The sequence below is a fragment of the Lepisosteus platostomus genome, chromosome 7 (assembly GCF_059453375.1).
Source record: "Lepisosteus platostomus isolate fLepPlt1 chromosome 7, fLepPlt1.hap1, whole genome shotgun sequence".
Taxonomy (NCBI): domain Eukaryota; kingdom Metazoa; phylum Chordata; class Actinopteri; order Semionotiformes; family Lepisosteidae; genus Lepisosteus; species Lepisosteus platostomus.
Genome location: NC_142617.1, coordinates 14732835 through 14747589, shown reverse-complemented (window position 1 = coordinate 14747589; position 14755 = coordinate 14732835). Strand labels below are relative to the sequence as shown.

The 14755-nt window shown below is 36.3% G+C and overlaps 1 protein-coding gene across 2 annotated transcripts in view; it reads left to right on the top strand.

Annotated features, from left to right (window-relative positions):
• Window positions 1–14755, top strand: part of LOC148658357 (stAR-related lipid transfer protein 13-like) — a 129675-nt gene that overhangs the window by 61784 nt on the left and 53136 nt on the right. Inside the window, exon 1 of one of the 2 annotated variants that reach the window (XM_088639428.1) lies at window positions 8447–9026. The exons of the other annotated variant lie outside the window; for it this stretch is intronic. Within the exon in view, the coding sequence (XP_088495554.1) occupies window positions 8903–9026 (124 nt within the window). The 5' untranslated portion in view covers window positions 8447–8902. Of the gene's footprint in view, window positions 1–8446; window positions 9027–14755 lie in introns of those variants that run through there. 2 annotated transcript variants of the gene reach the window in all.

Sequence of the window (14755 nt, the reverse complement as noted above, 5' to 3'; positions counted from 1 at the left end):
TGTTTCTATTTGTTCACCTTTATCCAAGGGGGCTTAGTTAATAATTCAATTGGTTTGGAAACAACTAAATAATACATGATAAATGAAACGTAAAAATTTGTAATAAGACCTTTCTAGAAGGCTTTATCAACTATTTTATTCATTATACAATGACAACTTGGGTGTGCTATTTTGTCTTTTAGCTTCTGCAGTCTCTCATGTATTATTTTATAAATTGGTCTAATAGAGGACTGTACCTATTCTAAAAACATTACCCTGCTAAGGAAGTAGACTTGCACTCTTATTTATCTTTGCTTAACCACTATACACAGTAATTATGCTATAATTTGTATTAAAAAGATCAACATTTTTTCAAGAAAGAAAACATACAATTTGATATTACACACTGGCATCTACTCAGAGTAGGTTCCTATTGTTCTAATAAGAATTATTTTAAAGTTTAAGATATACAGTATTATTTAATTTTTGAAGATACTGTACCACTAGTTTAACAAGAGCATTCAGAGATACACAGAAATACATGACACATATTACATTAAGTCAGACACATTTCTTAACTTTGAATTGTATTTCCTGTGATGTTTCCCAGGGACAGTACATTAATCTATTATGCCAAAGAACCAGAACACATGTTACTTTCCTTTCAGTAAACATGTTCAGTGCTATTTCACTGCTGTTTATTGAAATGTTTTTTTTTCCAATTATTATACACTTAACCAAGTAATCCAAAAAAATCAACAACCAAAACCAGTGTAATATTTGACAGTTTACATTTTTACAGAAATCAGTGTTTTCAAATTGTTTTTTTTTAACTGATATTGCTTACATTTAGTCTGCACTCAAATAATATGATGACTAATGAGAAAGAGTAAAGATGTCCTTCCAGCTCAAACTTAGGTTATCTTGAAAGTATCTTACAAAATGAAGGATTGGCATAAGTAATTGGCCCATCTAACCCATTTGATAGTTAGTAACTAACTGATGCAAAAAATTCTTTTATCAATTTCTTGAAGGAATCAGGTATCAGCTTGAATACATGGCTGGGTATTTCTTATACATGAACTTCAGTTGTTTGGCTTGGAAGGAAAAACATTACAGTACAGCCAGAATTCAGGATAAACAACAAGTAAATAAATTGCTTGGCCTAATGTCGCCTAATGGAACATATTTCTCAGAGGAAAACATGATGAATACATCTGCAATCTGCATTTATTTCCACTTCAAAAGAAATATTTACCGCCTGTGTGGCTTCTCTGGAAAAATCTAAACGCTTCTTGGGATTCTGTGATCTGAAATGTATAACATGAGCTTCTTAGAGTTTCTCGCTCCATCATGTGATGCAAGGCTGACAGCAGTAGTTCCCTCAGTCTGTGATTGCTTCTGGCCTGCTTCTAGTCAAAGAATTTCATGAAATCAGAAGGGAGAGATTTCTTGAACAGTAGTTCAGATCATCCCACTATGAGCTGTCTACTTCTGTCAATTGAAATTAAAGAGAAAGAAATTAAGATCTGTAGTTGCTAAGACCTTTAATTATACTGAGGACAATATGACAATACAGTATGTGGGTAGCAGAGACACTGGGAAGAATTAAAATAACTTTTTCATTGCTAAATCTCTGCGGCACTAGTAATTCTTGGTGTAAAAGGAGATGGACACTACTCATTCAACTGGCTGGGGTAAATCAACAACTGAGTGAGCATTCTTAGAGCGATTCCTGTTTTCTTTTAGTCTATCAACTATTATTTCCTGACTTAATGTTTCTGCAAAAGAGACAGGGGTTGAGACTGAACTGTGTATTGGTGCCATCAGGAGCAATGCAGGAGAATGCATAAGAACAGCAGATAAGTGGACCACCACTCCTGGGTACCTATAGAGGTGTTTCTTTTTTATCTTAGTCACATTTATATTCATGTTTAGGGTATTAATCGTGTTTAAAGCTTTTTAGTATGCAAGTACCCTTTCTGATTTATTCTTACAGTATAGTATGGTCATGATATCAGGGCTTACCTCTTGTGATTGTATATTCATATCTCCAGCAGGTATTCTGAGAAATACAGGGGCCTTAAGGATGTAGATATATGAGGTGAATTATTGAATTATCACTCTACATATCCTTTCAAAGACTCCAAAGACTAATTTATTACTAATGTATATGAGACTCTGATCAGTGTGATTTTTTTTTTATAAGCAGTGATCTGGGCATAGCTTACATTAAGGCAGCCACATAATGTAAAACCTCTGCACATCCTAAAAATATCCCAAATATCCAACAATATACAGTACCCATGAAAAAGAAGAGCAGTATTGTTTTGGATACCTAAAAAGTAATTACTATAGTGCTCAGCCTTTGTTTTATACAAAAATGTTAAATCTCTCTTGTTACCTCAGCTCCACTCCTACTTATTCAAGCTTTAATGAGCTTCTTGGTACTGAAAGAGCCTTAGGAGGTTGTGACACATTGACGCAGTTATTTCTCTTAATGTATGTACATTACTGAATGTACTAAGGTGTTCAGATTATAGCCATTGTGCCATTAGTTAATTCTTCTTTTTCAAATTGCGTGGGATAGGATTTCCACTGGAGAGTATCACAGTGGAAAGAAGAAATACTGACAGAAATGCTTTCAGAAATTCACTGTTTAGACTCACTCAGTCCTGGCTGAAACCTTAGTTCAAAATGGGCTTAACAGGTTCCTACCGTCTTTTGTGATTTATATTATTATAATAATTTCTGATGATAGTATTGACTTGTATATTACTTATGGATATTTTTCCATGAAAAACCTGGGTTAGAAACACTAAGATTTTGGAGTGTAGAATTGAAAAAACGAATATGATACCATGGCCGAAACAAACGTCCTCTGGCCCACACAGTATTTTATGACTGGATATTTCACAGGAGTACTGGAAAACATCCTCCAAGCCTTAAGGGAGATGACATTTCAAGACCGGGAAAACTGTAGGAGGAGAAAAAATTAAACAAAATCTCAAACCATAAAGGGCTTTGTGAAGCCCAGTTCAGGAATGTGTCTACAAAATGAACTGTGGTGCTATGTGATTGAACGAGACAGGTTTCTCAGACAGAACACCTGAGTGTGCACTTGGGTGCTGTGCAAAAAGACTTTAACAAGTGAGACTGAAAATAGAAACCTGTTCGTAGACAGTAAAAGCTGTCAGTATGTGACCAGGCATGAGTGCTGCTGCAAATGATTCAGCTCTGTACTTAAAAAGTCTCTTTAGAAGTGAATATGGTATTTAGGGGCATCATCCACATCAACAGGGGGTGCAAAAAAGGAGTTGATAATCTCCCTTTTAAAGCATCTGCAACTGATACTGGAATTCTGTCAAAAGCACTATTTTTTTCACCAGAGCATTGTGAAGTATTGTGAGCACTTGTGATTTAACCTGTAAACCCTTAAACCTTTACACTTTAACCACAAGCCCATCTCTTCCTGGTTTCACCCTTGCGACCGTCCTCTTTGTAGGCCTACACCAATCATGATAAAACATCTGTGTGGGAAGGGTTCTAAATGAGATGGATCCAGGGAGGAAAATAAAACTTCTGTAACATTCAGATGCATAACATTCTCCTCACTCATTCCAAAACTTCCAAGTTCCCTGCTTATGCATTGTGTAAATGCTAAAATATCTTATTTTCTTTAAATTATGCACATATTGAAGTGGCATGTTTAGTTAAGGCGCAAGTCAGTGTCTGTGTTTGTTGTCCTAAATGTTGAGTTCAGCCCACTGAACCTCAGTGGTGTTTTTGTTGTATTTGTGGGTGGACACAGCCCAAGAGAATCTGGAAAACAATGTACACTTCTGAGAGGAAGAATGTCCCCAAAGAATGAATGTTGAATATGTATGTCGATATTTGTGCAGCCACAGGAAAACAAAAATGTGGCTCAGTGAACACCAGGATGAAAATCTAATTTCATCTGTCTAGAAGATAACCAGACCTTGACCAAGTCTAGAAAAATAAATGTACCGTATTTAAGTGTGTGCTTGTTGTTGAAAATGTCTGATAAATTATACATAGAAAAATGTTATTTTAGCTGTTCTGCCAAGTGTAAATTTATTGTGGGAAAGTTGCCCGTACTTGTGAATCATGCACATCATTACCCCATCAATCTATACACTAAATACTTGAAATGATTAATTAAACAAATGTCACCTGCATGGATGGCAAAAGAAAACATAAGCCCCTGCATATATTCTCACATGTAGGTTAAAAGTCGACAGCTGCTTTAATCTCTAAATCAAGGATATCAAACATGCCATCAGAACAATGTGTGAATTAATAAACTGCTAAAAGTGAATATAGAGAAAAGTGAATTGCTTGCTTCTCACCTGTTCCCTTAGGAGCACTATAGGAATAATCCTTGAAATGTCACCTACTGTAGTCACGTCAAACTATAGCACTAAAATACACTAGCAAGAGGCCATATATCACTAGCAAGGGATCCTCCAAACCAAAGAGTTCATACAGTACATTCATGCAGGCACTCTCACATTTCATTATCCTCTTACCACAGTCACAAGCAGACCAGAAGGAGTTTCCCATTTGCTGCTCATCTTACAAGAGCATCCTGTACATTTGTTTTAGTCAAGATCAGGCTATCTTGCAAGCCAGTTCAGCTTGATAATGCTTGTTACATTTCAGGGTATGCTGTTGAGTAGCCTTGTACGGTACCTGCTCCTAGCTATAAGTCTTTTGCAGTAAAGTGATACAACCCTGCAGTCTTTTACAGTAGGTTCTGACACTCCATATGAGCAGTCACATGATGTTATTGCATTGCCCTGAAAAGGACCATACAGAGTATTAGTCATCTTATATGTTTGATTGTGATACAGTTTTGATATGCATATCCACAAAACATCTAGTCTAAGAGTTCTGAGTGTTTTATTGTGAGATTATCATCTCCATATTGGATTTCGTAAAGCCACATTTCACATCCACATGTTTAATAATGACACATGCAGCATTGTAAATTCTTCCCACTTTTTCAACCTAATTGTCAGTGCCCATGTTTTTTGTTTGTGATTATAGCACTTTATCATCTTGTTTCTTCTGATGAGGTAATGCAGTATGCAGATCAACCATTTCATGAGCAGGAAAGTCTAGATGTTAATACTTTGGCTTGTTATATTTATTCATATAAACGAATATGTGCAGTATAAATGGCTTTATTTAAGGGTAGACATAATAATGCGATGAAACATCACAAACTGTGTATCTCAGTCTTTCTCTTCTCTAAAATTGTGTATGTAACATATTCCATTTTGGTGCTTGCGTGTTTATGTTTATTAAACCTAGCACACAGCTGTGATTTTGTCATCAAATTTATATAATGTACAATTGGCACTTCATTTCAGGTCAACTTTCAGAGCTTTTTTTTGCAAAAAAATATTTGTTTTAAATAACAGTATAGGTGATTTTATCATGAAAAATGATGTTAAGGTTTCCTGCTTTTTTGTACTGTTTAAATCAGCTCAAAACTTTCATTTACAGTAGGATTATACATGTTAACTGGAAAAGACCAGACCAATTTTTGACAAGTAATGAAAAACCACAGGTAACTTAAAAAATAAACAGTACTACAGTAAAATAGTATAGCAATAGAAAGACACCACTGAGACAATTTTAGTAACTACATGATGCCATATTTTAATTTATGACACAAAATTTCCATTACCCTTTTACATTGCCTTAATGTTATGATTTCAAAGTACTCAGTGTCGTCTTGGGGTTTGCATTTTTAGTAGTCTTGACTGACAGAAAGTACTTCTTCAAGAAGTAAGAAAGTGGTGTAGGCAGAGGCATGCAGTCCTCCTAGGATATGGATATGGTTAACCAGCTCCTGACCTGGGATGAGGCGTTTTTCTGCAATTCCCAAGCGAGGGAAATTTTTAGCCTTGACCTTTCAACTATGACATATAAACAGAGGAGTCAATGACTTAAGGAACATTCCCATTGCTCCAACTGATCTTTCTCTCAACCCCCCTTGTCTCTTTTCTTTTCTCATCCTTGACTGTCTTCTAGCTTGGCAGATGAGACCTTTTTATTGTTAATATTTGGATACCCGTCCAAAACTGATCTTGAAGTAGGACTTTCTCCCTTCTCAAGAAGGGCAAGAGTGTCACAGCTTGTTACTCTATACAAACCTTCAAACATCCTATTAGGAAATAAGGCGGATATTGAATTCAACTTGCTGTGTTTTGGTTGCCAATGCTTCAGTGTGTTTTCTGGGAGCTAATTTTGCAGAAAGGTCATTAGTTACCATGTATATTCTTCTCTCCAGTCTTAGTGAATATAATCCTAGCTGTTTTATGTCAATATTACTGATTACCCTTATTTTCTGAAGCAAGCCTTGGGGACCTTCTTACTGTATTATTTCGATATTGCTGCTTCTTCATCTAATTAAAATCTGTGAAAGCATGCCTATGCCTAAGCAATCTACTATAAAGAGTGTCAGAGCACCACTACTAAGTGTATGCACTTACAAAAGGAAGGGTAATTCAGTAAACAGCCTGCTACTTGCCTGCCTGGCCATTCATCACTTCAGGCTGATTTTAATTAAGTTTGTTTGTAATTATCACACTTGTCATACTTGTCAGTATGCAGTTAATTTTGCAGGTGTCTAGGAAGAAAACAAATTACTTCCAGAGTGCTGCTTTTTTACCCAATAAAATAAAATTATAGCTAATATATGATTAATGAAGGTTTTTGAAATGCCAAGAGGCCATTCACCCTTAATATATTCAGCATACTAATCCTAGAATCAATAATAGCTGTGTCTTCATGTTTTCAAGCTTCTGCATTTTTTAATGTTGATATATGCTCACTGGCCAAATTAAGAATATTAGGATCCCATGTTATAAATAAGAAGCTAGCCTTCCGCAAATGACTAGAACAGCTACTGTATATAGGACAGAGCATGTAGTCCATGTAGTATGTATTCCAGAAGCTTTTGAAATGTGTGCAGCACTATCCCATGTTGTCCCTTGTAGAAGGATCACTTTCTGTTCAAGTTTTAGTCGCACTGCATTTCAATAAGAGAATGTGGATTTTTTTTGTTCTGAACAGGATGGAAATCTGTCTCAAGATCTTCAAGCTTTCCAGACATTAGCTGCTAATATAATGTTCCTTTAGCTAGGGATTTGTAATGTTTTGGCTGGAGAGTGTCAACACAGAAACACTTAATTCTGAAGTTTAATTTCAAATTAAACACTCATTACTTTGAAAGGATATATGCTTTGATTGTAGGATGCTTTAGACTTTTGTAGGTAATTATTAGTCTTCTTTAAAGGTAGAGTCTTTTGAAAATTAGTTTTGCTCCAAATGTTTGTTGTTGGCAGGTTTAAACTTTCCTTAAACTCAAAGGTGTTATGTGGATGTTCCTTTTTAGTTCTTGTGTCTTCATCAAGGTGTGAATGTTTCATAGGGAGTTTAAGAGTACAAGTGAAAGAAACTTGAACACAAAACTCTGTCCTCAGAGCAAACAAAGAAATGTCAGTGCAGGAATTTTACTTACTCCATTCTGAGACTCCAGTAGGTTACCTGCCACCTCCTGTAAGCTGCATTACACCAGACACAAAGTAAAGCAGTTATAAACATTTTAGTGGTTTATAATTTTAATGTTTTCAGACATCCAGGCAGCATCATATGGTCCTTTTTGCATCGAAAAAGTCCTATGTACCGTATGTACTGTATGATAACCTGTTCTCATTTCTCAATACCAGTACTTTAACTGCCAATTATTAACAGTAAAAGAAGTTACATGAATGCCTTTGTGATTAAAAATTTCACTTCATTCATTGAGTAGTTTCTGAATCATGAAAAGGTTATGATGACATAATTTTAGTTTTGATTTTAGTAGCTAGCCTGCTGAACAAGTGCTTATAACGTTTTACAGTATGTTAAGTTTAAAAAAAAATATTCTAAGAAAAAAATACAAGCCAGTTAAAGAGCATTTCTATTTAAAAATTGTGTCTGGAGGGTGAATGAAATATCTGTAATAACTCAGTTTATATTCAGTGGTCAGTAGGTCACTGACCTCTTGATCTTAGACTGGACAGCTGCAAAGTTAGTAGTATTTTCTTTTGAGTGCCAACAGACATGAGGTGAAAGTAAATACTGAAAATAAAATATTTTATATTGATTTATGCGTACTTTTTAAACTGCCACCACATATTCGCAAAACTAAGGTTCCTATGAAAAAGTGAGTTTTCATAGAACATAATCCACAATATCACTTGATATGATTTGAATATCATAACTTAGTTTCATGCTTTGCAGATTTGTCTTATACCTTTAAACATATCATTGTATCGATGTTTATATTTTTAGTGAAGGACAATAGCTGAACAAGGACTGTAGTTTGTAAATATTAAGATCTGAACGAAGAATAGCACGAATACAAATATCTATAACGTTTATTTTGTTAGCAGACAATATAAAACACTTCCAGAGTTTTTGTAAACAAACAATCTTTTGCTTGTCAAGCATAAACAGGTTTTCTTTGACTTGCCGTTATGGGAAGGCGAGAGTGAGAGAGAGAGAGAGCCCCCAGCGCTCTGCAAATGTAACATGCCGAAGTGGAAACTTCAAACAGCTGCACATCTGGTCCAAGCCTAGACGTGTACAGCGAGGTCCTGCTCAAGGGACGCTGTCCGTCTGTTTTGCGGAGGACAGAGTGAAAAATCCATCAAAATCTGGAGGACGCTTTCGCAGAGTTATGCGTTTGTTTTCCGACGAGAGCTGTTTTGTGTCGCACGCGCTGCAAGGTGACGCGGCTCTGTGATTCAGGTGGAGGGGTAGTATTTGCGATACGAGAGTTACACGGTGGACGAATAGCGTATTTTGGGTGCAAAGGGGAGATCGTTATGATTCCGGATTTACGATGACAACGAAGCGAAAGTCTACGAAACTCCAGTTAAGGCGATCTTTAAGTGAACAGTTGAGAGATTCCACGTCAAAGGCTTGGGATTTATTGTGGAAAAATGTCAGAGAAAAACGACTCGCAGGTCAGTACCACTGTAAAACAAACCATGCAGTCCAAATGATCGGCTCACTGCTCTGGCATTGGGAAAAAATCTGCTTTTTACTTTGCATTTACTTTATTCTGTGGAGAGATTTTTGTTGGGAAAAGAGTGGGCTATGTGATATAACACTACCCAATGCATTTAGCATCTAGCTGTCATCTGTAAAGTAGAAATGTAGTGTTCAAGACCGTTTCCTTCTCAAAAGTGCGAATAAGAAAAAAATAATCTCTTTACCCTTGCCTTGTTTAACTTTCTGTGATTACAGCATTTACTAACTTTCATAAAGTTTAAGTACTCAATTTGATTAAATAATTTGTTTAATCATATTGATGACGCTAAGATTTAAAAGATCCATTTTAACATGCACATTTTAATCTGCCAAATGAAATATCAGCATTGCATGTCCTCTTTGGCGAACCCGGTTTGAGAACAACTCGCATTACACCGCTGACGAAATTGTCCACAGCAGTGAGCCAATATTTGCCCATTTGTTTATGTTTAAAATAATTATTTAAAAACAGCTGGCTCTTACTCACAGTTTTTCAAGTGTTTAACATTATTGCAAACACGCTTTAAAATAATTGGAGGAGGCAATACTGTAGGCTGAATAGCTATTTTTCCAGTTCATGGTGGAAATTATCGGGCTTTTTCCAACTGCGGGTTGTCACTGAGTTGTGACTGGGCATGACAAGTACAAAATAATAATTAAAGGTGCTCTTCTACCTATTAAAATACCATTATTATGATGTTACGTCCGAGTATACAAAGAGGTTAAAAACTTACATTTCGTTTAATTTTATTATATTTTCGATTTCTTACAATAAAAATATTTAATTATTTTGTATTTAAATATGTACATTTTATGGATTCGTTCCAAAAGTCAGTAATTTCATTTATTTAGATAGGAACCTAAAGTCTGAGTATGCTGAAAGGCTGAAGTGGTCTTGTTGTCTGAGCAGCAGAGCATCGTGTCCGTTTGGAGTGCAATCAGAGCGCCCTAGAGATGGGCATGCAGACAGACATACTGTATGAGCCGTCTCTTCCCCTAAAGCATGGTACTATGCAGTAATTTAAAGCTGATTTGTTTAAGACTCAGCTGACTAAGATGTCATTGCAGTACCGCTCGGCAATTTCTAGTAGTGTTTTAAAAAAGGCAACGTAAGACGGTTTGGCTGTCGTTGACAGTGACTCTGGCGATGTCAGATGGTGATGACAACCAACAAATTGCCACATGGAAGTACGTCATTATGAGACTTTGAGAGCTATCAGAATTTTTGTTGTAAGCTGTAAAATGTTTGATTTTCCTAATGTTTTTGAAGTCTTAAGAGGCCAGTAATGTTTTGTGAGTCAAAGTAATGGTAATTGCAGCAACATTAGCTTTCACAGTGCAAGGAAATCAATCAATATTGGCATTTTAGATGGAACGTGTACCGCTAGGAATAAACTTCAAGTAGGAAAATGTGTTTACAAAGTGTCGCAACCCGTGACACAATCTGTGTTTTTTTTTTTTCAGAAATGATGGTACAGACACCCAGCGTTTGTGATGTTTTTCATGCGTTTTGTCCCTTACAAAAACGCAATTGAGCTCATTCATTGCTCATGGGGGTAGTGGAAGAAAAGGTCGTCATCTCTCCTTGACTGTTTTTGGTCGAGTACTTTTAGTGTATTGCCTGTCTGCTTATATTCTCCTCAAGTCCAGTTTATTTTTTTCTCTTGGCGTTCGACACGTATTGCAGATTGTTTTCGTATGTACGTTGTTGTTAGTGGAACAAATTTTATTAAACTGTGAATTATCACAACAGCACCTTCAAGGATCAGCAAACGCGCCTCTACCTATTGCAAACCACTCTTTTCGAGCTGAAATCGCCTGCTTTTCTTTGGCATCTGTCTTTTAAATAATTTGCATACACCCTCACATATTTTGGTATGTACAGACGATACAGATGTACAGACGTACCGTATAAACATATACAAACATGTATATGTTTTAGTAGTAGGTGCTGCATGTCAATATGCTTAATTTGATGAAAGATAAAGGCTTTGTTTTTCCAGTTATTTGAAAAGGCAGCTGTGCTGCACTTTCCAGATTTGCTCCCAGCGCTTTTCAATTACTGGGCCACCATGTATTTTCGTACTGTAGCTGTGTATTAGGATTTGTCATTTTTGCTCAATTTGCTGTAAATTGCCACTAGATGTCAGTCAATTCAAGATACTGCATATACGCTCTCCTGTTTTTTTTTTGTGCCGTTATATAAAGGCTGAATAATCTTCAGTTTACTTGGCAAATATCATCATGTTTTATTTGTAATCCGTGGTATGCATAATAAAAAGCTTTTGTAGAAAATGGATTATGATGAACAGAAATAAATTTGCATCAGTCTGTTTTCAAAGTATCTTATGAGTCATACTGTATCCTGTTTAAAAGTAATGAGCAGGGTATACTACACAATGAAAACAAAAGGCTTAGAAAAGTGTATGATTATTCGTTTCTTTAATATTACATATTATATAATATAATATAAACTTCTTATATAATACTTCTTGCTCAATGACCTTCCACTCCTGGCAGATTGAAGGTGAGACACTGATTAGGACGAAAATGAAAATGCACAACCCACAGTCGTAACAACAGTAAAACAGGTTGTTAATTGCCAGCTGCAGACCATATTGTTAGGATTGCTGACATATTAATCCCACATTCTATTCCATATATGTATTCCAGTTATGTGCTATGGCTCTGGCAACTAACCCAAGACCTTGTGCTGATGTTTACATGCACATAAAACACTGTAGGGCCTTATTTGGGTAGCATAATTATAGCTGAATGATACAAAAGAGTTGGCAGGAGAGTTGGGCACAACCCTATCTTAAATATCCATTAATGGCTTCTTTTTCATTTGAACTACTTTCCAATAGTGCAGGTTTTCTGAATCCTGTTCACTACCATCTATCACTTGATTTCGAATTTTATATCTCCCGATGGATTTTAAAAAGTAAGGCCTGTGTGTGGGTGTTACATTTTTGTAGCAAACAATAATGTAGCCACATGTACATTATGAATGTATTACATTAATTTTTAATGTATTACATTAAAAATAAATGGTTGCCTGCTAGATTTCTCAAATGTCCCTGCTGCGAGGTCATTAACATGGCATTCAGAATGAAGTGTAATGAACAACAATCTTTTGCATATGGAGGGAGACCTCTCCTATTATTAAACTTTTAAAAATATGATTTCTGTGGCTTAACGGCAGGTGAATCACTAAAAGTGTTTTCTGTGATTGTGGCCATAATCCACAGGGAGAGCATTAACTTGGAATGAATGAAGGTTCAGGGAGTCAAGAAGTTAAGACTGTAGATGAAGTGGGTGGGCGGCATGGTTGTGCCATGGATAGCGTTGCAGCCATGCAACACTGGGGCCCTGGCTTCAATTCCTGGGCTCCTATCTGCTTGGAGTTTGTATGTTCTCCCCATGTTCATGTGGGTTTCCTCCAGGAACTTTGGATTCCTCCTACAGTCCATAAATATTCTAGTAGGTTAATTGGCTTCTGGGAAAAATGGCCCTGAGTGAGTGTGTGTTTTTGTGTCAGTGTTTGTGTCTGTGTGCAGTTGACTTGCCCTGCAGTGGACTGGTGGACTGGTGTCTCGTCCAGGGTGTATCATGCTTTGTGCCCAATGCTTGCTGGGATAGATTGTTCCAGCTCCCCTGCAACCCTGTAGTGGATAAAACACTTAGAAAATGGATGGATGGATTAAGACATGAGGGCAGCACAGTGGTATATCCAGGCACTTCCATGTTCAGTGTAGTATGTGATGCAAAATCGAATTCAACGTTTATCTTGGAGGAAAATTAGGAGAGAAACTGTGCAGCTTTTTTTTCCCAGAGCTTAATGGATGTTTGGAAAAAGTAATCATACTATGTTGTATGTACAGTATACCATAAGTCATGCTATGCTTTCTTTTGAATCTTGCAGGAACGTTCCTAAGCAAAGTCCTAAAATCTGCGAGCTGTAAAAGAACTGGAAAGACATCAAAGAGCATTTTTCCTTTTCATGTTTGCAGTTTTTGTTTAAGTAATCAGCTCCGGTGCTAGTTAACTGAAAAGTGCAATTGTTGCTCAGTAGAATTTTTTGGTGTTAAAGGGGAACTGCAGTCCCGATTTCTCAGACCGGTTCTTAAATCTTGGTAACAAAATAATTAATTGATGGCATTGGAAAAATGTTTCCGAATTAAGGATGAAATTGTGAAATTTGTTAAAGTACTGTATGGTCACCATGTTGTCGCAAAATGCTAGTCCTGCCACGGGTGAGAGTGAGAGTTCACCAGAATTGTGATGTAAACTGGCCCTTCCTGCTCACTAGTCACTGTAATGACTAATTTAATGCGGTGTTTGAGTGAATGAGTACAGGTTGTGCCAGCTGACATTTCACTGCAATGTGATTCGCGTTAATAAGTAGTATTTGTCTACAAAACCATTGTGAAGTCGAGAGCAATATTGCACTCCTTTCTAACTCTGAAATATACAAATAGCATTGCAGTTCTCCTTTTAAAGATGGAAAACAATAATAGCTGATGAGAACAGAGTAAACCATTTTTCTCTTTTATTACTGGAGGGAATATTTTCACCTCTTAGAAGGTGCTTCACCATGTTGTGTTAATGGAGTTTTTAACCTGAGCAGTGTTTGGATGACAGCTGATGATGTATCTCAGGAGCAGCTGCTACATTTAGGTCAGGCTCTGTACTTGTCATAAAAGCTTTCTTCCAGTGCTTTGAGTGTAGGCTGTAATAGGCTACAATATTTTCCACTGTGTTGTTGATGTGCAGCATGTGGTACTTAATAAATGAAAATAAATTACATAAATATCCCTCCCAGTATATAACATAATGTATGCCTGTTTAAAAGAACTTTTGTTTAAAAAGCTATCAGCTATAATTGTAGTGCTATTCTAAATTATTCTGGATTGTCTTTTTTGCTTAGAGGTAACAGTGCGTTTTTAGTAGACATTTCCAGTATGGGTTCTTTACACATTAGAAGGGAGATATTTCACTGCAGTTCTTGCTTTAGAACTAAATTTGGGCCCGTTTTTTTTCCCAAAAAGACAAATATTTATAAAAGTAAAAAGGTATTGGCTTAAGATAAAACCAAGCTGTTTCACAGTACACAGGATACAGACCAGCATAAAGAACAAGACTCATTTATTACACCAAGATAAATACCCCAAGCTCCACCCCCAGCTCCTCCTGATTGGCAGGTAAGATTCCATTTAAGGTCAGGTAATACACTTACAAATTCAGACACAGCTAATATACCCATTAACAGTACAGGGTCACAAAAACAAAATGGAAATGCACGAAAGTACTGGCCTTCATTTTCATTCCAAAATGATGGTCATAAATACAGAAACAAAGATTAAATAATGTACAACTTACATCGTTAAACATTATGTATAATATTGTATCTCTCTATTCAGTTGTCAATGAACATTAGAAGAACTACAAACAAATGGAGGTCATTCAATGGACATTAGAAGAACTACAAACAAATAGAGGTCATTCAACACATTTGCCTAACTAGATATTAATAGTTTATAGATCTGATAATCTCCTTCCTTGAAAGATTCCTGAGAAAGAGCATTTTCTCGCCAGCAATTCAATGAGCTACATGTTAATTTTTAAATGTACTGTAGGTGCTCCACAGATGTAAAGAGAG